The sequence below is a fragment of the Delphinus delphis genome, chromosome 11, assembly GCF_949987515.2.
Source record: "Delphinus delphis chromosome 11, mDelDel1.2, whole genome shotgun sequence".
NCBI lineage: Eukaryota > Metazoa > Chordata > Mammalia > Artiodactyla > Delphinidae > Delphinus > Delphinus delphis.
Genome location: NC_082693.1, coordinates 41,415,968 through 41,440,467, shown reverse-complemented (window position 1 = coordinate 41,440,467; position 24,500 = coordinate 41,415,968). Strand labels below are relative to the sequence as shown.

Below are 24,500 nucleotides of genomic sequence, written 5' to 3'. Positions count from 1 at the left end.
CTGCTTCTGATCCTGACGAGACCCGCTCATCAAAACCATGACCGGCCGCACCCACCCCCGCCAAGGAGGAAGGCTTCGCAGGCCCTCCTCTGTGCTCCAAGACCCTGCGAGCACAGCCCAGCCCGAGCACCAGGCTCATCTGCAGCGGGTCCTTGAAGTCCACTGCTCTTACCAGGCCATGAGCTCTCTGTGAGAGGAGGAAAGAGCTCCTTTGCGTATTATTGTGTTCCAGGCCAAAAATGCTTTTCAACGCATGAAGAGCACACTTACAAGTATTCCAGAGAGGAATCTTATCATCTCATCCTCAGAAGAGCAATGGGAGGTGGCGAGCACACACTTTCCTACTAGGGGAGAGGGGTATGCAGTGTACAGCGGGAAGGAGGAGTGGGAAGAAGGGAGGGAGAAAAAGAAAAACCAAAAGCTGGTAGTCTAATTAGCTTGTGCTGCTGTCAGTAAGAAGACTGGGAAATTGGATCGAGATCGCCCAAATTCCAAGCTGGCCCTAGCTCCAGGACGCTATACTATCCGTATCATGTTAAACAGGCAACAACAAAGGAATCCGAACTTCCTCCTCCCCTGGCCCTCGCGTGGGTTTCAACAGCCAGATCCTACTCACACAAGCTGCCAGAATCAATACAGGCAGTGGCTCCTGGAAGAGCACCAGCCTGTTTCCCTGATTACGAACGAGCGGTCCACCGAACACACCCCTTTACACTCAACTAGCCCTGACATCTTGAGGACCCTGCCCATGAGTTAGAAGGGAAGACATCTTCTGACCCTCTAAAATATATGTCGGATTTAAATGAATAATCAAAAGGTAATGCTGTTTTACAAAGGCACAGCTTACTCAGAGGGAGTAAGGAATTCTCTCTTCCCCTTCCTCCCTTGCGTGAGAGGTCAAGTCTCTTCAGCCTGGGGGCAGCTGAGGCCACTACAAACCGCCACGGCAACGTGAGGAATGAGCGCCCTGCTGTTGTTTTAGGAAGGAAAAACAAACACTTAGCATCTTCCGCAGCTTCTGCCAGCACCAACTTCTAAAAATTACTGGACCACGGAGCAAACTGTGTCCTGACCGCCGGAGACACTCTTCTAAAATGCAAATGCCTTCACCCACGGTCTTTCTGACTTCAAGTGCGCTACCTGCCCAGGTGTCGGCTGTCCCCTCTTCCTGGGCACTGTAAGGTCAGGGACTGTGTCTTGTTCTTATATGTGATGATTCCAGGACCAGACAGCAGCCAGTGAATATTACCGAATAAATGAATGCAATTTCGATTACTACCCACTCTCTATAATAAAATACAATCCTCTCAAAAAGGCCCTTCCTAATCTGGCCTCTGCCACCTCTCCACCCATGTCTTTGGCTGGAACATCCCAAGTTACCTGCAGGTTCCCAAAGACACTTCCCCTTTGCACATGTGCCTGGAGTGCTCTTTTCATTCGTTTTTCTTTCTGACCAACTCCCTGCCACCTTCGCCTCAATCAAGCTCAGGTGTGATATCTGTGATCCCCATCTCACCCCCAATTTGCGCTCACCAGAACAGCTGTTGTTTGATTACTTCCTATAAACAATCATTAGTTTGTCTCTTTGCTAGTCAGCAAGGTCCTTAAAAATGAGCACATGCCTGGGCACACGAGAGAGACTCAAAAACTACAGCGAAATCAGCAGAGAGAGGGAGGAGGAAATAAGGAACCTCAGGTACAAGCGGACCCAAAGCTGAGCTTGGAGGCCACGGGGGAGCACCCGGGGGGAGGCAGGCCGTGTCTCTGCTGCACCCGCTTCACTGCAATAGTGTGTATGATGCTGGTCTGTCACTCAGTGTGGATCGCATGCCTTTCCAGGGCCAGCCTTTCCTGGCAGGGGTTGAAGCCACCCTTCTTTGTTCCAACCGGAATGAAGGTAAATTTACTGGAGCCCCTGCAGGGACTACCCTAGGGGTGGGTTTGGGAGTATCACAGAAGGGAAAGTGAGCAGGTAGGATGAGGGTTTACTTATCTGCTTAATAACTGCTTATTTACTTGCTTAATAACCTGGATTTCTGTACAAGCTTTTCATAGAAGAGAAGTTTGAAAACCATCGCCTTACTCAGATCCCCTTGCTATGGGTAATAACTATAAAGGCAAACAAAACTGTGCTGTCCCACAACCGTTCAGTTTCCACAGTCACTCCTCCATCTGGGACTACTGTTGGCTCTGGGACACCCCGTATCCAAACCCAGCCCTTTACCTTTATTGTCAGCAGCAATAAACCCAAGGATGTTTTCATGGCGCAGCATGACTGTCTGGTATATCTCTGCTTCCCGGAACCAAGACCGCTCTTCACGAGAAGAGAATATTTTCACAGCCACGTCACCACCCCTCCAGCGGCCGCGCCACACTTCTCCAAACCGGCCCTTGCCAATAATCTCCTGTAAAACGATGGTTCGGGCCACTGTGCGCTGGACAAAAAGGGGTAACCCTACGGACCAAAGAATGGAAAGAAAGCAGACATTTGTGCATTTGCTGAACTTTGCAACGCCCACTCTCACTGCCACACTGGAAAAGCCCTTATCACAGTGCCTCCGTTCTACACTGGTCCAATGACCACGGAGCTCGGCTGCCCCTACAACCGTCCAGGTAATCCTCCGGAAGTCTAAGCTGTGCAGCGCTGACAGTGAGTGAGCGAGGACGGGGCAATGTATACGATTAGCTCCTCCTCATCTAAGCGATTTCTCCTCCCAGTTAGTACGGACGGACGACAGATCTGAATGTAAATGTCTGACCGGATTTACTAACTCTTCAGCCAGCCTCCGGGGGGCCAATCCACCTACAGCTGCTTTATGTGGAAGAGGAAAGCGGAGGTTTGAGTGCTGGGGGCCGCCTCTGCTGCTCCACTCATTGGCCACTGGAGGGCAGTGCTGCGTGGCCCATGAGAGCCGACGTGTGGTCAGGGCCCACCAGGTTCCCACCTCTCTCCAGGGAGATCAAAGTTCTGCTCACTGGGAGCTCCACATGCAGGACGGTGGGGGGGGGGCTACCCAGGCTTATTCTAAGATTACATTTACTGCCTTTATAGGACTCGTTTATCGCCTCATTTGACCCATGCAGTAAGTGTCTCCCTGTCTCTCCAATCACCCCCACCATCGTGACCCTTAACTCTCTCCCTCTCCCTGACCAAACAAATAATGTGTCGTTAACCCCTAACTTGTGTACTGTATGTTTAATACTATGCAGGAGGCACCTGCATAAATGATCTCATTTCCTCACAACCACCTATATGGTAGGTGGTGTTATTATGCCCATTTTACAAATGAGAAAACTAAGCATCAAAAGGGAAGGTTAAGTAACTCATTCGAATTGCTACAAGCTGTAAATGGCAAAGCATCTAAGACCGACTCTAAGGTTTATGCTTTTAACTCCCACAGTACAGAGCCACCAAATGCTTCCCAATGCAGCCCCCTCCTCTCCAGGTCCCCCCTCGCTGGCCCTTGTCCCGGCCCTCCTTTGAAAGATTTCCAGTGGGCCTCTGCGCCTCCCAGCTCACCCGCCTTGCCCTGCCCTCCTCAACAGGGGGCGTAAAGCACAGCAGCCCGAGGCTTTCCCACCCTGGCCTGGGGACGGCGTGCGGGCCTCTTGACCATTCCCTAAACACCCAGTGAGCGTTCATGCCTTTCTGTCCTTCTTTTGCTCAAGGGTTTTCCCTTGGCCTGGAATGTTCCCTGCCCTCTTACCACTCTCAAAACGTCCGACTCGTGCACCCCTTTAGACACGACCTCCTCTGTGAGACCCTTCTCCACAATCTCTTCTCTCCCATCCTGGCTCGGCCTCTTTCTCATTTTGTTCGCCCTGTATCACCCAGAGGGTATTCAACGTATACTTGTTAGTGTGAACTGAACGTCACACAAACAGCAATGACTGGGCTTCCCTGGTGGCGCAGTGGTTGGGAGTCCGCCTGCCGATGCAGGGGACGCGGGTTCGTGCCCCGGTCCGGGAAGATCCCACATGCCGCGGAGCGGCTGGGCCCGTGAGCCATGGCCGCTGAGCCTGCGCGTCCGGATCCTGTGCTCCGCAACGGGAGAGGCCTCAACAGTGAGAGGCCCGCGTACCGCCAAAAAAAAAAACAAAAAAAAACCAGCAAGGACTTAGTACTTTAAGTCCACAGAATTAAAACCCCAGCACCTTGGAAGCTTTGCATATTCTGAATTAAGAATGGACTAAACCATCCAGAGAGGAACAGTTATTAACCATTTTACTCCAGATGACCGGGCAACTGCCCTGGACCTGCCCTAACCTCAGCTAATCCTGATCTTACAAAAGACTCCAGAAACCCCGAGCAACCTTCCTCCAGCAGCAAGTCAGGTCACAGAGTCAGTCAGTTCTAACCACTGCCCTACCCTCCTTCAGCAAAGAACAAGCCATATATTTTCTCTCTTCCAAAAATATGCAGCTTTTAAATATATCCATCATCTTGGCACTCTCTACTGCAGAGCTTAATAAAGGCAAAACCACAGAAACTCAGGAGATGCCAGAGCCCAAAGCATTCCTGTGCTCAGGAAGGGATGTCTGGCCATGGCTGATGGCGGCATAATTTCCCTACAGAAGAGCCTTGTCACACGGCGAGAAAACATACATAAACACGCACAAAGCTCTCACAGATATGATCCTGTCTGTCTTAGTTAGAATGGCAACAGTGACCTTTGTGGATGATTTTTTTCTATAGGAAGAGAATACCACCGTCACTAAAATAATCGTCTGTCTTCACAAAAAGACTCTTTTGCAGTCATAGCCACATCTACTAGCTAGCTGAGCTCTACCCTGCGACTGAGACAACCCAACTCTCTTTACCCTAAATTCCAGTCTCAAGTCAAGGTCCACCTAAGAAAGGCTTGGTCGCTCACAGGCAGCTCTGCAAGTGGTGCTGACGCCATGCTGGAGGCCCCAGCTGCCTTTATTTCAACCGCCACCAAAAACCCTTGGGCAACTGGCACAAGTCAACGACTCACCCAAGCCGGGCTCTCGGCTCTACTCGGTGTCCTTAAACTCCCCCTGCGGTCGCGCACAGATCAATGATTAGCTGCCACCACCTCACAGGAACCCGGCACACTCCTGTTTCTCAAAAGGGGCCCTGAAACTGAGTACTCCACTGCTCAGGTGGAACCAGGTGAATTTTCATAGCTGTACGGTTACAAGACTTGGAGAGGCAGGGATCCCGGAATGGAGAGCTTTGCACCTGACCTTTGGAATTCCAGAGAATGAAAGATTTTCTGTGAACCCCATTATCTTATCTTATTACGTGTCAGACTCCCAAAGAAGGGGAATTATGAACGCAAATGGCCAGCCTTCTTCCTGAACACTCCATCCTGCTGGGAGGCAGTGATGGAGGCCAACAGCAGACACGAGGCCTGAAGAAGCGGTACCTGAGCCAGACCCCGACGTGGAGAGGTCGTAGACGAGATCCTGGAGCGTCTTGTCCTTGGAGAGACACATCTCACACGAGGGGTCCTCCACGTCCAGCCTCTGGCGGTTGTGATAGACGCGCTGATGATAGTTAATGACAAGGAAAACAATGATGATGATGAGAAACAGGAGGAACACTGGGCCGGCAATAATGCCCACCAGCTCCACAGGGCCCCACATGGAGGGGTGCTCAGGCTCCTTGAGGTGACCTGGGTCAGGTGAGAGAGGAGAGGGAAAGAACAGAGTAAAAATGAGGGAACGCCATGGCCTCATTTTTCCCCGGCTCCTCCCTCCAGGTGGAAACGCCCTTTTCCTCTCCCTGTGTTCAAGGTGCCCTTGATCTCTCTGGTCTTACTGGGCTCCGTATCTGCCTGGATGCTCTCAGATACAAACCACTCTAGTTAAGGTACCCTTTGCAACAGTCAAACCCACAACCCGCTCTGTAATTTCACAGCATGTCATGGTGCTCTTCCCACCTCCACGCCCCAGGCACGTGCCATGTTCTGCTCCCCCACTTGTGACGGCCTCCTGAAGCTCGGCCTGGTCTCTCTCTTCCTCCTCTCGCCTCCCCAGTCATACCTCCTAAGTGGCGGACCTGCGAAGGCTGGTGTCTAACACTCCTCAGCCTTGATGGCCGTCCTTTCAAGCTCTAGCTCCTCTTCCCATTTTGCCATCACCATCACGCCAGAAGCTTCCTTCAGATGGCTTAGGGGCCGCCTCCTTCGGGATCAGCCCCAGGCCCTCCCGTGGGGACCCCTGCCTGGCCCTTCCACATCTCACCAGCCGCCCATGGCTGCTCAGCCACGACCCAAGTCGCAGCTTTCACCTCTGCGGCTCACTCGACAATCTGTTTCCCCCATCCTCGGAGCTACAGACCGGAGCTGGGAGGAATGCCATCCCATGTCACCTCCGGGAGCATCAAAAAGGCACCTTTACCTATCCTCCAACAAAGGGGTGGGGGCACAGTAGAGAAGGATGAAAATGACAGGGGTGCCCTACCTCCACGATGAGCCAATAGTCCAACAAGGGTGTCCACTCACCGCTGGGCACCCTCAGGTCGATCTTGTTGCAGAAGTCAGTGTAGCAGCAGTGCGTGTTGCGCAGGTCCTCGGAGCTCAGGCAGTAGAAGGGCTTCCCGGCGGGGACCAGCTCCACTTTGGGGATGCAGGTGCGCACATGGTGCTCCATCCCGTCCAGGTTGAAAATGGAAACCATGCAGGCCCCATCTGTCTCACACGTGTAGTTGGCCTGTAAGCAGCTGGTGCACGCACAGAGCAGAGCTGCGGGACATTTGGGAGCGGACACTGACATCAATGGCGAGGTCTTATCCCAGGTCCTTTTCCAGACTTAGAATACAATCCCCCAGCATACTTGATGTTCCAAAATAAGGCGCTTTTATAGAGATGGGGCCAGAAAGATGACATCGTCAGTGGGGGCCCAACCTTTGCACCTGTTTATTCTGCTCACAACAAGGCTTTCTGGGTCCCACCATTGTCCTCTAAGTGCTCTAGTTTATGCCTACAAGAAACAGAGAAACTGCCTTTTTAACTTTTAGACTTTGACTTATTTAAAAAAATTGTTTTGTGGCTAGGAAAGCCTGAGGATGGGAGGAAGGCACCTTCCCTTGGGAGACTAGAGGACCCCTCTCCCCACGCACTCCAGCTGACACCACCCGGGCTCCCTGGAGTCATCATCAACCCCATCTCCTTTCTCTGCACCAGGAACGCCCCCAGTTTCCTGAATGCAGTGTACGTGCTCTCACACATGCTTTTGCTGCAATGCTTCTTTTCCCAGCTAATGCTTACAAGTTCTTTAAGATTCAGCTTAAACGTCACTTCCTTTGAAAAGCTTCCCGACTAGTCCAACAACCTCCTCCATCCTTTAGTCCCCAGCAGGTGCCCCTCTCAAGAGGGGGCAAAAAGAACACCCTCCAAAGAAGATAATATTAGTGCCTACCTCATACAGTCACTGTGAGGATTAAATGAGCTAACGTACAGAAAGTGCTCAATAAATCTAACCCATTCGGAAAGACAACTGATATCACTTTATTTTTTTATTTATTATTTTTTTAAAAATTTATTTATTTATTTTTGGCTGCATTGGGTCTTCGTTGCTGTGCGCGGGCTTTCTCTAGTTGTGGCAAGCGGGGGCTACTCTTTGTTGCGGTGTGCAGGCTTCTCATTGCGGTGGCTTCTCTTGTTGAGGAGCACGGGCTCTAGAGCGCAGGCAGTAGTTGTGGTTCGCGGGTTCTAGAGCGCAGGCTCAGTAGTTGTGGTGCACGGGTCTAGTTGCTCTGCAGCATGTGGGATCTTCCCACACCACGGCTTGAACCCGTGTCCCCTGCATTGGCAGGTGGATTCTTAACCACTGTGCCACCAGGGAAGCCCTGGATATCTCTTTTAAAAGCACTATATATATATATATATATATATATATATATATATATATATATATATATGTATATGTATAAATTTTTTTTTCTTTCAAATAGGTAGTGCACACAATCATCTCTGGAACTAGTGAGTTTGGCTGGGTGTGTATTATCCGTAAGTGTGCACTGTTGACAGGAAATTACTGTAAATGAATTTGGTGCCTCTGAAAGCCAGCTCGGCAGCCCTGGAATCTGAAATCCTTTATTTATCCGTCTAACAAGAATAGCACAGACAGCAGCCGTTGGTTCTCCCCAGCACTGTCTCCCATGAGCCTAACCCAGCCCTGACCCCTTGGGATGGGCAGGAGGGTGGCTTGAGCCACTAGGATACTGAGGTTGGGACTCCCAGTGCTGAACGAAGCATTCACCCAGCGGGGATGCAGGGCCCACCCGAGGCCCCGACTGGACACTAAGCCAATACTATCTGGATCCCAAGAGGGAACATATTCAAACTATGGCCCCTGGAGAAGAGACATTTATGACCAGTCCCGTGAAAAACCAGCCTGTCGTAACTCACCCCTTTCGGCTGTAAACAGTCTATCTTTGTCTCTTCCTCTAAAACACTGGAAGGCATCTCCTGGCTTTTCAAGTCCAAAGACAGATTCCAAATATCTCAGGGTCCAGCCCCCTCCTTCCCCAGGCTTTCTGTAAGTGACACGATCCTTGCCATCCCCAGCGAGGAAACAAAGCAGGGCGAGCACAGACAGGTAAGTGGACAGTGTGGATCTCCACTGCACCGCCTGTGGGATTTTTCTCACCGCGTCTGATCAGAACCCTTTCTTCTGGGAGAAATTCCAAAACACGCAGCTACCTGCTGAAGGGCTCGGGTAGTGTTCTATTTTAAAGGCAGGAAGTTTAAAGCAGGTACCCTTTAGACTAGGATCCCAAACATAAAAGGAATTTTAAAAGTAAACTCCTCCTAAATTTCCTTCTTCTTGCTAACTGAAGTTTACTTCTGCGACTCTGAGAACACTCAGCCCAAACCTCTTTGACTCACCCTGGAGTCCTGACTACTCATCCACGAGCGCAAACGCCCATTCCTCTTGGTGTCAATGGGGACATTCAGGCACAAAAGGGGTCCCCGTGGCGCGCACACCTCTCAGTACACGCGCCCCGACGTCCGGCGATGAGAACAGCCTCAGGTCTATTTTGGGAAGCAAGAAGGGAAAGCGAACAACTCCCAGAGGGCTATTCTGAGCACAGTGGGACACGCGGGCCAGACCCGCAGCCGCCTTTGGAAAAGCAGCTCACTTCAGAGTCCGTCAATTAGCAGGCAGGGAACCAGAGCCTCTGCTCCCAGACACGCACTCTCCTTTCCTTGGTTCGTGGCCTCTTTCACAGTGATTCATCCTGGAGAACGAGCACACCCACACGTGGCTCATTATTTTTGGGAAGTACTTAAACAATCTTGGTGTAAGACAGGAAAGAACAAAAGTGGTGAAATCTATGCTAGACGGGACGAAGGACGGAACTGGGAGCAGGGCCATGCGGCTTTGTGATAAGGGATTGGGCAATAAGCCCCTGACTCTATCTGGGCTTCGGCCGCCCAGCCAGAAAATACCATTTATGTTACAGAGATGGTATGAAGATCAGCCCACATCTGCTAAGTGCCGTGGGTACGCTGAGAAGACTGCTCACATCTGTGTACATCTCTGCTTTTACAGAGTGAGAAGTCTGAAAAAGCTATTTTTGCAATAACCATCACTACTGCCCACACCCCTGCAGAGGTTTCAGTTACTCTCACTAGAGCCACAGCAGAGCATCATGGCAGGAACAGGCCACACAGACCCAGTGCTCAAATACCAGCTCTAGTGTTAGTCACATGGCCTTGAGCAAGTTAGTAACCTTCCTGCACCCCAGCTGCCTAATCTGTAAAGTGGGACTGTTAATTAGTTCACAGGACTATGTAAGAATTACATGAAATAAGAGATTTAAAAAGTGCTCAGCAAATAGATGCTCAATGAATTTTAATCCCTCCCTTCAATGTAAAACTCAAGTAAACACATCCATGTACAATGTGTCTCTCTAACCACTAATTAGGAAGTGACAGCAAGACCACAGCAAGGAACTGCTGTTTGAGTCTCAGCTCTGCCAGTAACTGGTCGCGTGGTTTTGGGCAATTCATTTAACCTTCCTGAACCTCATTTTCCTCACCATTAACCAGAAAGAAGGGGTTGAACCAGATGACCTCTAAAATCCTCCACTTGAAATCTGAATCTAGCTTGTTTTTAAATTCACATTGTCTGGATCACTGATTCAACACTGGGAAGTTCTGCTTTAATTCCATATACCTTTTCCTGAACTTTATAAAGACAGACTAGTCTTTAAACTGTCTTCTGTTAATATTCATTTTTCATTGAAACAAAGTAAGTGACAATAAGATTACAAAACATCTGAATTTACTAAAACTCCACTAGTACACTACATCACAAACCTAATTGTGATTTCTTTGAAAAGTTAAATCTGGACTAATGATAACAGCCCTTTATAATCTGTTTCATAGCGACTCATCAAGTGAAATCCGCCTACTACACATGTGTACATAGACAACACATACCTAAAACTCCCAGTGTTCCATCACCAAAGAGTCACGTAGTAGAAACAACACAATTAGGAAAGCCGATGGCAGAAGAGGAACAAAATCAATCTACAGAAAAGCAATTAAAAAGTGGTCAGAGTGCAATTCTCACTAGCACAGCATTTTGTTACTAACAAGCGAGTCAAACCTGAACTAAAGACATTTTGGCAGGATTTGAACATGGTGCCAAAGTATGATTAGGAGGCGGTCTGTGGTAGGATGTCAAAGCAAATTTGATTCGTGAGACAGGATGTGTTTGGAGGAAGGCTGACAAGTCCCGGCCTGGGCAGGCTCTGTCTCACTGCATCTTATGTAGGCACTAACACACGGGGCCTGAGCAAAGGCACCCCCACCGCAGGCCCCTCTCTCCTGCCCACGGCATACTCTAGGAGGATACAGTAAGGCTGTTGCTCACTGGAAATTCCCAAGAACCACCATCCAGGACTAAACTCACAGCCACTCAATCCACATCACCGGGGGACAGGATGTGGGAGGAGCAGGGTGGGGGCACCGACCTCAAAAGGTAAGAGGCATGCTGCAAGACACCCACCTTTGTGCTGGTAGATGAAGGTCCACGAATGTTTTAAAGCTACAGTTTCTATGATTTTTAGCTTATGTATATGCTCCTTGGGGATGGTAAGTTTCATCAATTTAGCGTGGAACAGGGTCCCATTTAGGGACACTAAACCTGCCTCTTCCAAGCTTCACTGGGCAACCTTCTAGTTCTACAGGAGCTAAAATGTGGTGCCCAAATAGCCCGTGCCACCCTTCCTCTTCATGATTTTACAACTTGATCATAAGCTGCCTCTGAGCCCTCATCTTACCAGATGACAGCATCTATCAGGCAGGCCAAACTGATAAGAACAGCCTATTACAACCCATGATTATTTTAATTATTCTTCCATGGACCCTATCCAAACTCCCTACAGCTTACTTGGGATAGAACAAAGACTACAATTCTACACAACTCTGTGATCCTGAATAGCCAAGATGATCTTGGGAGGAAAAAAAAAGAGAAAGAGAACAAAGTTGGAGGGCTCACACATCCTGATTTAAAACTTACTACAAAGCTACAGTTATCAAAACAGTATGCTACTCCCCGAAGTACAGACTATATATCAATGGAATAGAATTGAGAGTCCAGAAACAAATCTATACATCTATCATCAACTGATTTTCCACAAGAGTGTCTACAACATTTTGGGGGTGGCAAGACTAGTCTTCAACAAATGGTGCTGGACAACCAGAAATCCACATGCAAAAGAATAAAGTTGGACCGTTACTTCACACCATATACAAAAATTAACTCAAAGTAAGTCAAAGACCTAAATATAAGAGCTAAAACTTATATCCGAAAACTTCTAAAACTTTTAAAATGAAAGTAGGGGTATATCTTCATGACCTTGGATTTGGCAACAGTCTCCTAGATATCACACCGAAAACGCAAGCAACAAAAGAAAAATAGATGAATTGGCCTTCACCAAATTAAAAAATTTTTGTGTCTCAAAGGACAATATCAAAAGAGTGAAGAAAAGAGAACTTACAGAATGGGAGAAAATATTTGCAAATCACGTATCTAGTAATGGTCTTGCACCCAGAATATGTAAAGAACTCTTAAAACTAAACAACAGGGCTTCCCTCATGGCGCAGTGGTTAAGAATCTGCCTGCCAATGCAGGGGACATGGGTTTGAGCCCTGGTCTGGGAAGATCCCACATGCGGCAGAGCAACTAAGCCTGTGCACCACAACTACTGAGCCTGCACTCTAGAGCCGGCGAGCCACAACTACTGAGCCCTCGTGCCACAACTACTGAGCCCTCGTGCCACAACTACTGAAGCCCACGCACCTAGAGCCTGTGCTCCGCAACAAGAGAAGCCACCACAATGAGAAGCTCGTGCACTGCAAGGAAGAGTAGCCCCCGCTCGCCAAAACTAGAGAAAGCCCGCATGCAGCAACAAAGACCCAACGCAGCCAAAAATAAATAAATAAATTTATATTAAAAAAAACCTCAACAACAACAAAAAATAATTTTAAAACAGGCAAAGGACCTGAACAGACATTTCTCCAAAGATATACAAATGACCAAAAAGTACATGAAAAGATGTTCAACATCATCTCAAATGCAAATGAATTTCAAATTCAAATGTAAATCAAAACCACTTCACACCCACTAGGAAGGCCATAAGAAAGTGTTGGTGCAGACTCAGAGGAAACTGGGACCCTATACACTGACAGTAGGATCATAACCCGGTGCAGCCACTATAGAAAGCAGTTTGATGGTTCCTCGGTAAGTTAAACATCGAATTACCACGTAACCCAGCAATTCCACTCCCAGGTGTATATCCAGAAGATTGAAAACAAGTGTTTAAACGAAAACTTGTACTCGAATGTTCATAACAGCACTATTCACAACCGTCAAAAGGTGGAAACCCCAATGTCCACCAAACATAGAAAGGATAAACAAAATGTGGTATATTCATATGATGGAGTATTACCCAGCTATAAAGGGGAATAAACTACTGATATTCACTACACTGTGGATGAACTCTGAAACATTATGTTAATTGAAAGAAGCCACATACTGTATGGGCCCATTTATATTAAATATCCAGAAAGCATTATTAGTGGTTGTTAGGGGCTTGGGGGAGAAGATGGGGAATGCTGGCTTAATGGGTTACTGGGTTTCCTTCAGGGTAAAGAAAAAGTTCTGGAACTAGAGAGTGGTGATGGTCTGTGTACCATTAGGAAGGTACTTAACACCACTGAATTATATACTTTAAAATGGTTAAAAATGGTTATATGTGTTCTACCGCAATTTTTAAAATACCATAAATCTCTGTAAGACAGTATGTATAATATAATCTCAATTACAAAACAATAACAACAAAAACCTAACACGAGCATACCAAAAACAATGGAGGTACAGTGTCCTTCCCAAGTCCCAGGAACCTGTAAACTCCTAAAGGAGGGAACCAGTGTCCTTCTCTGCTTCATTTTCTCACTGGTATCCAGCACAGTGATCAGCAAATAGCGCCATGATTAATAAGTCTCATTCAACAGATCTCAGCCTAGCAATCTGAGAGGGAAGGGGCTCTGCCAGAGTGGACATGCTTTTATCCGTTTTATATACCTGTCTACATTTTCATTTTTGAAAGAGTTTTACTGCTTTAAGAAGACAGAAAGAAAAAAGAAAGGGCTTCCCTGGTGGCGCAGTGCTTAAGAATCCGCCTGCCAATGCAGGGGACACGGGTTCAAGCCCTGGTCCGGGAAGTTCCCACATGCTGCGGAGCAACGAAGCCCATGCTCCACAACTACTGAGCCTGTGCTCTAGAGCCCACGAGCCACAACTACTGAAGCCCGCGAGCCTAGAGCCCGTGCTCCGCAACAAGAGAAGCCACCGTGATGAGAAGCCACCGTGATGAGAAGCCCGCGCACCACAACGAAGAGTAGCCCCCGTTCGTTGCAAACAGAGAAAGCCCGCGTGCAGCAACGAAGACCCAATGCGGCTAAATATAAAAATAAATAAATTTTTTTAAAAAAAGAAAGAAAAAAGTTGTTCAGTAACTACTGATTTAGACAACTGCCAAAATGTTTATGAAAATCTTGAATCGGGTTTAAAAATGGAGGTGTCTGGCACTAAACTATCACAAAGTAGAGGTAATGTTTGTTTCTCCAGGGGGTGGGGGGTTGGGGAGAAGACAGCGGGTGAGGCTGCAGAACTGACACAGTACCAGGCAGAAAAGTCCTCCTGCATTAAAATACAGCAATCAGATGCTATTGCTAACAAAGAATCAAGCTGCATTTCCAGCCTTCACAATCATCAGAATTAGATTGTAAAACTACACTAAAATAAAACAAAACAAAAAGTCTTAAGCACCCAAGAGCCATGATAAAGTCAAATTTTACATGTGTAGTTGGTGGTATCGAAAACATCCAAAAAGTATACTGGTAAAAAGCACTTATGAAAAAAATGTAACTGACTTAATAAAGGAAGCTATTTGTATGACGAGGGGGAAAAACGCACAGATTTAACAACAAGACATTTGATAAGCTTGGTGTTTAATTTCAATCTGGGAAAAGGTCTCAGAGTGGGTTTTGCATAAGAGAAAGGTGTTTGAAAAGCCAGCTCCACACTATATCTATTCTACAAACTGCCTTTCTGACATTCTACTTGGAGACAAACCCAACCCCAGAGAGCTGTTTAAACAAGTCACCCTTAAGCCTCAGGTCTAGAGAATGAAAGCTTTGTTCTCACTCGAAAAAGACGTTTGATGTTTATGCTAAGGAGACCTGTCACTGCGACTTAACTTATGGCTGACTGTAAATGCCTGAACACCTAGCAAGGGCCCACCTGCTGCCCAGGAGAGCGTCAAGGTAAAGCTGGAAGGAGTGGCATCACTATGACAGAGCACGTCCGGTGTTCCTGGGACCTAAATGTCCAGACTCGGCTGTCACATTCAGGCTGCCTACTAGTAACCTGGTATTTCTCCTTTACTGACACGTTTATATTGACAGGTACAACCATTCTGTTTTCTTTCTTTGCTGTACTTAAGCAGACACGCTCGTGGCCCGTCAGAGCAGGGGAGGGTACTTATCAGTGGCAGTCCTCTTTGCTTCCTGACCTACTTACTATACTATGGATGTGTGGAGAGGCCACAGGGTACATCACAGTTTTGAGGGAGAAGAGGGATAGGAATGACTGTTTCAGGCAACTGGGACAATGAAGGAGAAAACAAAATCAGCCAGGACGGAGAATAAAACTAAAGAGGCTGAGATCAAGTTCATCTGGCTGGAATAAAATGGGCAGGTGGTAGAATAAACAGAGTAGAATAAACAGAGATGCAAGAGGTGAGGTAGGAAGTGTGATTAGGATGTTCCAAGTAACTCACAAGTGTTTGCAGCATTCTGAGAGACTGGGATAAAAACTGTACATACAGGAGACAATAAAATTACAGCAGGACAGAACTAGAATTATTTACCTAGGATTTTGCTGAGAGGATGGAAAAGAGATGAATGAATTCAATTAAATTATTAAGTACTTAAAATACACAAGGCTCTGTGATAGGACGAAGACATATAAAGAAAAATAACGTAGCTCCTAGCATCAATTTTTATGGGGTAGAGAAGCGAGAGTGGGAGAAGCAGAAAGCTATAAACCAGTGCGAACCTCTATACCACTGATATGGATGAAAGGGAAAAGCAGAGAGGATGGAGTCACTGGCTGGGGGATAGGAGGAAGACAAAGTGGGTCCCACATTGGAGGATGGCTGGATTTGGACTAGGCTAAGAAGAGAAGGCCAAGACCAAGAAGAGCACAAGGCATGTGAGGCCCAAAGCAAACAGATGTGACAACAATGCCACGGTTCCAGTCAGAGGCGAGGGCAGCAAGGGAGACTCGGCCAGACTGCACGGACTGTGGTGTGACGCCAGGCTACGGGGTCTGGAGCTGATCCTGGAGGCAGCAAGGGAGACTCGGCCGGACTGCACGGACTGTGGTGTGACGCCAGGCTACGGGGTCTGGAGCTGATCCTGGAGGCCACATGAAAGTGACACGGAAGGTGCACTTTCCAAAGTTAAATCCAGTGGTAGGAAGGATCATAAGGGAGAGACAGGAGGCAGGGACTGGTTAGAAAGCTACTTTAATAGTCATTACAGCACATAGTAGAGTACAGGATTTAGAGCATGTGCTTTGGAGTCAGACAGACTTTAGGCCCACTGCTTAACCTCTCTATGTCCCAGTTTTCTCATCTGTAAAATGGGGATGAGAGTGCCTCAGAGAATAGTTGTACAGAGTACGCGATGTAGCACAAAGGCTCCGTGTAACACTTGAGTAGATAGTAAACATTCAGTAGATCAGATGCTTTTATCACTACTGTCATCCTAGGGAATGAGAAGGGTCAGAGCTCTTTGTGGTTTTATGGTTCTTCTAACAAGCAGAAGTCAATTTGTGCGTAAACGCCTCAATGGCAAGGACAGAGTCGTTCCTCAGTATCCCTCTCAACATTAAGCTGGGCCCTGCATGTTAGGAATGAACGTTGACTGAATGTGATTCAAGCTTATCTACTACAAGCGTAGAATGTAATGTCTACAAACATACACCAAGACAATATGCAGAGATTCGGGGTAAGGCAGGTTCAACACAAATACTTATTAAAAAAAATATCCTTCAATTCACAGATTCCTCAACTCAAAACATCAAAACCATCTGAAAAGTTTATCTCCAAAGCACCCATAATCTCCTCTCTCCTCCAAACACTCACAGATATCTAGGAAAAGGTAACAGGCAGTAGGTGAAAGCCACAGGTGGTCAAAGGACTTCTTTCCACATGCAAGGTCCATCCATGGGATGACAGGTCTCAAGGCGCCTCAAGCCTATCTTGGGAGAGTCCTGTTGTTTCCCTCTCCTGTTTTCCTTCTCCTCACATCACCATCTGACTCACCACACACACATTTTTAAAAACAACACCTATTTACTATTTCACAGTTTCTGTAGGTCAGAAGTCCAGGCACAGCATGACTGATGTCAGCCGGGGCTGCTTTCTCATCTGGGGCTGGGACCTCTCCCAAACTCACTCGTTGCTGCCGAACTCTAATGCCCTGTGGAAGAAGGACTGAAGCCCCCGTTTCCCTCCTCGCTGATGGCCAGGGACCACTCAGCTCCTGAAGTCAGCCTGCAGTTCCTGCTCACGTGGCTCCCATGGGCAGTTCATACATGGATGTTTACTTTCTTCCAAGCCAGCTGGAGCATCTCTGCCTTCCTCTTCTGCAATCAGCTGAGAAAATGCTCTGCTTTCAAAGGGCTAGCTTGATTAGGTCAGGCCCACCACGACAGCCTGCCTATCTGGAGGCGCACTGATTTAATCCCGTCACAACACAGTTGACCCTTGAACAACTCAGGGGTTAGGGGCACTGACCACCATGGAGTCAAAAACCCAAGTATAACATAACAATCATCCCTCTGGATCTGTGGTTCCGCACCCACGGATTCAACCAGCCTTGGACCGTACAGTACTCTAGTCTGTATTTACTGAAAGAAATCCAAGTATAGGTAGACCCATGCAGTTCACACCCACGTTGCTCAAGGGTCAACTGTACCACCTGCATTCATGCGTGACTGAGTAACTGGGAAAAGGTGTGTATATACCTAAGGCTAGGAAACTTGAGGAGAGGAGAGCAGCGGGGGGACTGTGGTAGACAGAATCACCTTGTATTTTATTTCTTTATTGTCCATTTCACCAGCCAGAAGGTACACTTCACCAAGGAAAGCATTTGTCTCCTTTTGTTTACTGTTGTATCCCTGCACCTACAGCAGTGCCAGGTATATGGTAGGTGCTCAAGGGTTAAAGGAACCCTTAGATCACCGTAGCAGTATTCGATATACGTATATATATACCTGTTTAGTTTATTCACAGGCTGGAAACGGGACTCCTAACTGTACACATTAAACTTTTGGTTCAGTGAAACCATTCAGGAATCCTGGGAATTCCACATGATATAATTTTCTCTCTGCCACAATCATTGTATGGCTTTTAACAAGATACAGTTGATTCTCGTTATTCATGGATTCGTATCTGTGAATCTGCCCACTTGCTAAAATTTATTTAGAACCCCCAAATCAATACTCTCAGTGCTTTCATGGTCATTTGCAGACATGCGCAGAGTGGTGAAAACTTTGAGTCACCCGATGCACACGTTCCCACTGAGGCTGAACAAGGCAATGCTCTGGCTTCTTGTTTCAGCTCATGCTGTTAACATGTGTCCTTCTCATGGTATGTTCAGTGCCAGGCTTTTTGTGTTTTTTCTTGGTGATTTCACTGTTTAAAACAGCCCCCAAGAGCAGTAGCTTAGTGTTCTGAAGCTCGAGAAGACAGTGACGTGCCTTACGAGAAAGAAAATACATATACTGACTAAGCTTCATTCAGGCACGCATTACAGTGCTCTTGGCCCTGAGTTCAATGTTATTGAGTCAACAATGTAAATTAAATGAGGTGTCTTTAAACAGAAACACGAACAACACAAGGTTATGTACCAATCAGCTGATGAAAACGTGTGACCAGCAGCTGCAGGGAACTAACCCTGTGTCTCCCCCAGGAGCAGTGGTCCAGTATTTGCGAATCCTGTGTTCAAGTGGGCCTCACAGAACACAGTTACGGCAAATAACACGACCTGACTGGATTAGCCCCATTTTACAGATGAAACAGTGAAGCGGACAGGGATGTGATGTGGCAGCCCCCCGCGCACTCCAGCACACCATCCTGCTTTATTTCCTTCACAGCCCTCATGACTGATAACTGTGTTTACTCATTTATTTTCGGTCTGAGCCACTGCAATAGTCAGTTCCATGAGAGTTCGGGATTCTTGTCCACCTTGTTCCCTGTTACCTCCTCATGCCAAGAACCATTCCAGGCACATACCCAACCGAATGAATAAAGAAACCTCCTGTATGTAATTGTGTAAATATTAGGGGGATTGATTCTTTAAAGGGAAAGGCAGTTACTTTCATTGTGTTAAATTCAAAATATTTAGCGAGACAAATGCAGGCTTCAGACTAAGTGGAGAGAGAAGAAAACCCGAAAAGAACACCAGAGCTGCCTGAAGTGGCGCTGTCTCAGACACCCGTGGGCAGGTACGACTGCTGGGGGTGGCAGCTGCACAGCTGCACCAAGCTCCCGAGACCTACAGAGGAAGAAGAAAGCTACACTCTGGAACGGTATTTATCCGCGACGGAAAAGCCAGCAAGGCAGAGAGAACAGGCAAGAGCAGAGACGCTGCCTCCAGGCCCAGCCGCAGGTTGAACCACGTGTGAGAGAAGCTGAGGAGAGCAAAACCCGAGAGCTGGACTCGAACCTGGCCGTGATGCCGCCCCTGCAGAGTGACAGAAACGTAGCCGAGACTGCCGGGGACTGGCGGCTCCGGAGCCGATTCCCTTCAAAGGTTTGGACACTCCTAGGCCAGGCGGAACTGATGGGCTCCGGAGGCCCGCAGCACTTCCAGCATCGGGGGGAACTGATGAGCAAAAGGACTCCAGGATTTTCTTCTTGTGAATACAGAGAGGAAAATGAGGTAAGACCCTCTTACATCAACCCTACTGTAACAGACAAATAGCACAAGAACTCGAGACAAAGAGGCGGGATTCCAGAATTAATGTTCACGGCTGCTCTGAGCAAAAACTGAACAGTAAACAATAAGGATTTCAAAATTAAAACAAAAGAGCCACTCCAGTATTCTAATCTAACCTTCAAAAATAAAGAAGATCTCAAGCACCGCGGACTGAGAATTCCATTCCACCTCAACACCCCGCACTCCTGAGTTATTATGAGAACAGACTGCGAGGCAATTCAACTCGTGCTCCGAAATGCAACAAGCAGCTTCAGCAGGCCATGCTGGAAGAGGCAGCGCCTCATCATCACCTCCTGATTCATATTCTGGTAGCAAGGTTACAATTAGCTCACCGGTGGAGAATACACCTATTTATAACACAGTAGTCCACCTGAAAGACACAATCATCTAAAAAGGTTTTTAGACAAAAATGAAGCGCAGCTTCTTCCTGTACTGACTGCAGATTCCCAAGGTCCTTTCAGATGAAGTCCTCAGTCTAACCTTCCTGTGTTCACAGGCACCATTCTGGCCACCTCTCAGCCTCCATGTTCTTATGTAACATTTACATAGTGCCATAAACATACCCGGAGTTGCGTAAGAATTAAAACGTTGCCAAACCAATAAAGCCTAAAGCAGGTCACTCCCTCCAGACTGCCTTTGATTAGCAAAGGTATGCTGCCCGGCCTAAGATGTAAGGGCCTGTCAAGAGACAGAAATTAACTTGAGGAAATCTGAAACGGGTCCACAGAAATGCACAAAGAAGAAGAAATTAACCACACTGTGACATATGATGCTTCTATCAATCCCAAGAATTACTCTGCCCCATAAGATAAAAAGTAACCCAACATTGCCTGGTCTCTGAAGTCAGAAACTGTGTCTAAAAATACCTCCCAGCCAACTGGCTATCAGTAAGTCAGTCTCACAAATGTCCCAATAAGAGCGGCACAGACTAGTTCCTTACTTTACAGAGGCAAAACTGAGGCAGTCACAGAAAGGTTAAGTGCCTCATTCAAGGACAACCTGTAAGGGAGCAAAGTTCAGGGGCTGGAAACCAGCCTCCTCCCTCCATCTGGCTCTAACCTTTAACCAGAGTAGCCATTTTATTGTTTTAATCACATCTGTTCCCGGAGCTCTTAACAAAACTAATCTGAGATTCTCTTTTTCTCTATGAGAGTTCACTTTCACCGTAGTTCGAATTCATGTCCACTCAACAAAATTACACGACTTGGCCTGAAATTAAATTTTTAGTTTACTCACAGAAATTAAAAATATTCCTATCAGAACCTCAAATGTCTCCCTTGTTGCCTTTGTCTTAAGAAAGAAATATCACGCTCCCCTGCTAATTCAATTTTACGTTTTCAAGTACTAATGTGAAAATTCCCAAGGCAGGCCTTAAAACACGGCCCACCTATCAAATGATGCTGTTTATAACCTGGAACTCATGCTTCTTATCACTGGCCTTTTACTAAGTCGACATTAGTTCACTATTTAGCGCAGACACCGACCCCTTGCTGCCCTCATGTCCTGTCCAAGTACCAGGCAGCAGGGCTGGCTGGTTCTGCCATTCCTCCAGCCCGCCTCGAGGATCACAACAGAGGAAGTGCAGGGGAGGACAGCAATCAACTTCTTGTTATCCCACAGCCTCTATTTTCCCAGAACTGATGTCTTACTTGAAGCCTTTTGCAACAGTGGTCTCTGTAGCATGCACTATTGGCAACTAGATGTGTCCCGGAAAAAACTGTAGTGTCTGGCCAAATTTAAAGGCCTTCGAGAATGCTTGCTGGACACACAACCTTATTTCCAATTTACCAAAAAAAGAAAGCAACTTCCTATTATGCCCACCCATCCTCACGCCAACAACATCCATTTCAGGAAGGTTACAGAAAATGAACTCTGCCCCATTCAGAACCAGCTGGATTATCAATTAAACATTCAAGGCTCACAACAAGAAATATCCCACCAGACACTACACCAAACCAACAGGGACACGGCTGTTAAAAATCTTGGATATATTAGGAACAGGATAAAAATTCCTATGGAAGGAATTTAAAGATTTATTCATCACATGTAAAATAACAAACCTGAAGGCTGAGTCTCCTTACTTACTACCCTACTAGAGAAATAACATCGTGTTACACACTCCAAGAACATGGCCCATAATAAGGCCCAGTAAACAACATTCATGAAAACCATTAATTTACCACCAATGTCAGACTGTGTACATACACCTTCACCATGTCTATCAGACCCCACGACACATTACCTATGCCACAGAGCGGCGAAGACCCAGGAACACGCATGAGGCGCCTTAGCAGAAGCATTAGCCTGTGAACAAAGACCCCACCACACAGGCTGCACCACTGGGAACAAATATCAAGGCTGGAGGTAATGAACTTGTTTTTGAGACTCCAAAGTGGGATGAGGTCTTTTGTTGATTGTCTGGTTTACGAAGGAAGCCAGAACCCACCTAAGAACCATTCTTTTTAGTGGAGAGAAGAGAGCCACAGGACATACATTTGATCTCCCACTGCTGGAAGGTTAGGGGCTGCTGAGAAGTCAAAGCAGCAGGCTTTGTACATCGGGAGCCGATACAGACCTGGATCAGCTCTCCCACATCTATCTGTGGGTCAATAATCAGTTCAATATAACTGCCAAGCATAACCTTCATCTGCTACCCCAATGCCAACACGCATTTGAGACGACACCCTTAAGTTAAATATTTTAGGGTTTCATCTGCTCTCCTCAAGCCCCCCAAGCCTCACAAACAAGACACCCAGCTGAGTGTCCCACAGAAAGGGGCTACCTCTGCAGCGGGAAGGGTGCGGGTGCTACCAGGGAGCAGAAGCCTGTGGGGTTTGGAAGGTAAGGGGTGTGTGAGGTGGGGGAGTGTGTAGGGAAGGGGCTGTGCTGGAAGGTAAATAAATCCTGCCCAAGGGCCGGGAGCCGCTCCAGTGCTGGGGTCTTTAAATGATCTTGGGGGTGGGAGGCAGGTTCTAGGATGTCACCTGAAAGGCATCCACAAAGTGACGAAGTGAATGGGCCCCCTGGGGTAGGGTGGGAGAGGCGAGGTGAAAAGCAAATACACCTAGATGCAGATTAACTGTTCTGGAACTAGGTTTCCTAGGGTTCGAGAGATTCCAAAGCCAAGCTCCCAAAACGTTTAGGGCCCTGTTGGTCCCATTGCCTCCACAGAGCTTCCGCGGGGCATGTGTATTGGAGGGGTGGGGGGGCTGGCCCCACTGAACTCAAGGGACTGCGCGAAGGGGAAATGTGACTCGCTTTCCCAGAACATTAGAGGGGAAGGAGAAGGAGGGGAAGAGGCACCCCGAACGCAGGAGCTCAAGGAAAGGTTTGAGACCCCTTCCCCTTTCATCTGAGGTGCGCAAGGACTCTCAACATGAGGATACCTCGGAGAGGCGAAGACCCCATCGCCCGAGCCCCACAATCTTGGCGGGAGAAAAGGCGCCCCCCAAGGAGCATCTGGAGAGAGGGAATGAAGACCACCGCCCCTGGACATGCTGAGGGGCAGAAACGTGGACCTCCAAATATTGGGGAAGGAAGCCCGCACTCCCCTCTATGGAACATGGGGGTGCTGGGAGCGCGACCCCCGAGAGCTCCCCGAATCCAGTTTCGCCGGGAAGAGGGATCGGGTCCCCAGGGGCCCGGCGTGAGCTCGGTCCCGGCTGGACGGCCGCGCCTCGGGGATCGGGGAAAGCCGACTGGGGGTCACCGCGACTCCCCCGCGCCCCCCGCCCGGCCATATTGAGTGCGTGGGGAGGGGGCGCGCTGTAGCCAGGGGCCGCTGCGCGAGGCCTCGCCCTCGCCCGGCCCTCTCCATCCTGGCCCCCGCCCCGGGACTCACCCTGGATCCCCCGCGGCCCGGACCCGCCGCTGCCGGCCAGCAGGAGAACAACAAGGAGGAAGAAGGAGGAGGCTCCGGCCGACTCCGCCATAGTAACCGCCGCCGCCGCCGCCGCCGCCGCCGCCGCCGCCGCCGCCGCCGCCGCCGCAGCCCAGCAGCGCCCAGCGCGCGCGCGCGCGCCCCCGGCGCCTCCCCTCCTCCCGCGGCCCGGCTCCCGCCTCCCTCTTCTCCGCCCGGCGCCGGCACGTGCACTCCCGGCGGAGCCGGCGCCGCGGCCGCCGCGCGCGCCCCCGAAGGGCGGGGCCGGGTGCGCGCGGGCGCCCGCCTTAAAGGGGAGTGTCCCAGTTAAAGGGGTGGGAGGGGTTCGCGCCTCGGCCAACCTCACCCGTGGGTGCAGAGCGCGGCGCGGGGGAGGCCGAGCCGGACACGCGACTTCTGCTCTGTCCTGCGCTCCCCGCAGCGCAGCGTGATCTTAACGGCACCGACCCCCATCCCCCGCATCGAATGTTCTACGAGTGCCGTGCGTGTTCCCGTTCCCTTCATCCCTACTGCTTAGCCTCAGGCTCCCGTCACGTCCCATCGCGATCGTCGCAACCGTCTCCTAACTAGTCTCCCAGCCCCAAGTGGCCCCCCTGCGATCCGCGGGACGCACAGCCACCTGTGTGATCGAATCATGGGATGCCCCTTTTCAGAACATACCGGGCTTTTTAATGACAGTACTCAGTCTTGGTGAGGGTGCCGTGTGAAGCACTCCCACTCTGCTGCAGGTAGAATCCTTTTGGTAAACAATTTGGCATTACGTATAAAATGTCTTAGAATATTCATATCCCTATCCCCTGTCTTCAAGAAATAACAGAGATGAGGACAAATATTTGTGAGAAATGTTAACTGTTGCATGTTCATCATTGTAAAAAAGCTGGAAACAAGTACTCAATAATAGAAGACAAATTATGGCCCATCCATATGATGGAGCATTATTTAGTAATTAAAAATTATGTTTATAAAAATAATGACGTGAGAAAATGTCCACGAGATGTTACATGCAAAAGCAAAATACAAAACTATTTACAGTACTGTTCTAATTTTGTTGACACTAT

The 24,500-nt window shown here is 48.4% G+C and overlaps 1 protein-coding gene across 5 annotated transcripts in view; it reads right to left on the bottom strand.

Annotated features, from left to right (window-relative positions):
• ACVR1B (activin A receptor type 1B) overlaps positions 1-23,527 on the bottom strand; it is a 31,763-nt gene extending 8,236 nt beyond the window's left edge. The window contains exons 1-5 of one of the 5 annotated variants that reach the window (XM_060024805.1): positions 23,404-23,527; positions 6,474-6,713; positions 5,394-5,642; positions 2,225-2,455; positions 848-970 (exon numbers count right to left, since the gene is read on the bottom strand). In XM_060024805.1, coding sequence (XP_059880788.1) covers positions 848-970; positions 2,225-2,455; positions 5,394-5,642; positions 6,474-6,713; positions 23,404-23,494 — 934 coding nt within the window. In that variant the 5' untranslated portion in view covers positions 23,495-23,527. Of the gene's footprint in view, positions 1-847; positions 971-2,224; positions 2,456-5,393; positions 5,643-6,432; positions 6,714-6,804; positions 7,379-23,403 lie in introns of those variants that run through there. The other 4 variants (XM_060024800.1, XM_060024801.1, XM_060024804.1 and 1 more) reach the window with 4 other exon arrangements.
• Between the last annotated feature and the right edge of the window lie 973 nt (positions 23,528-24,500).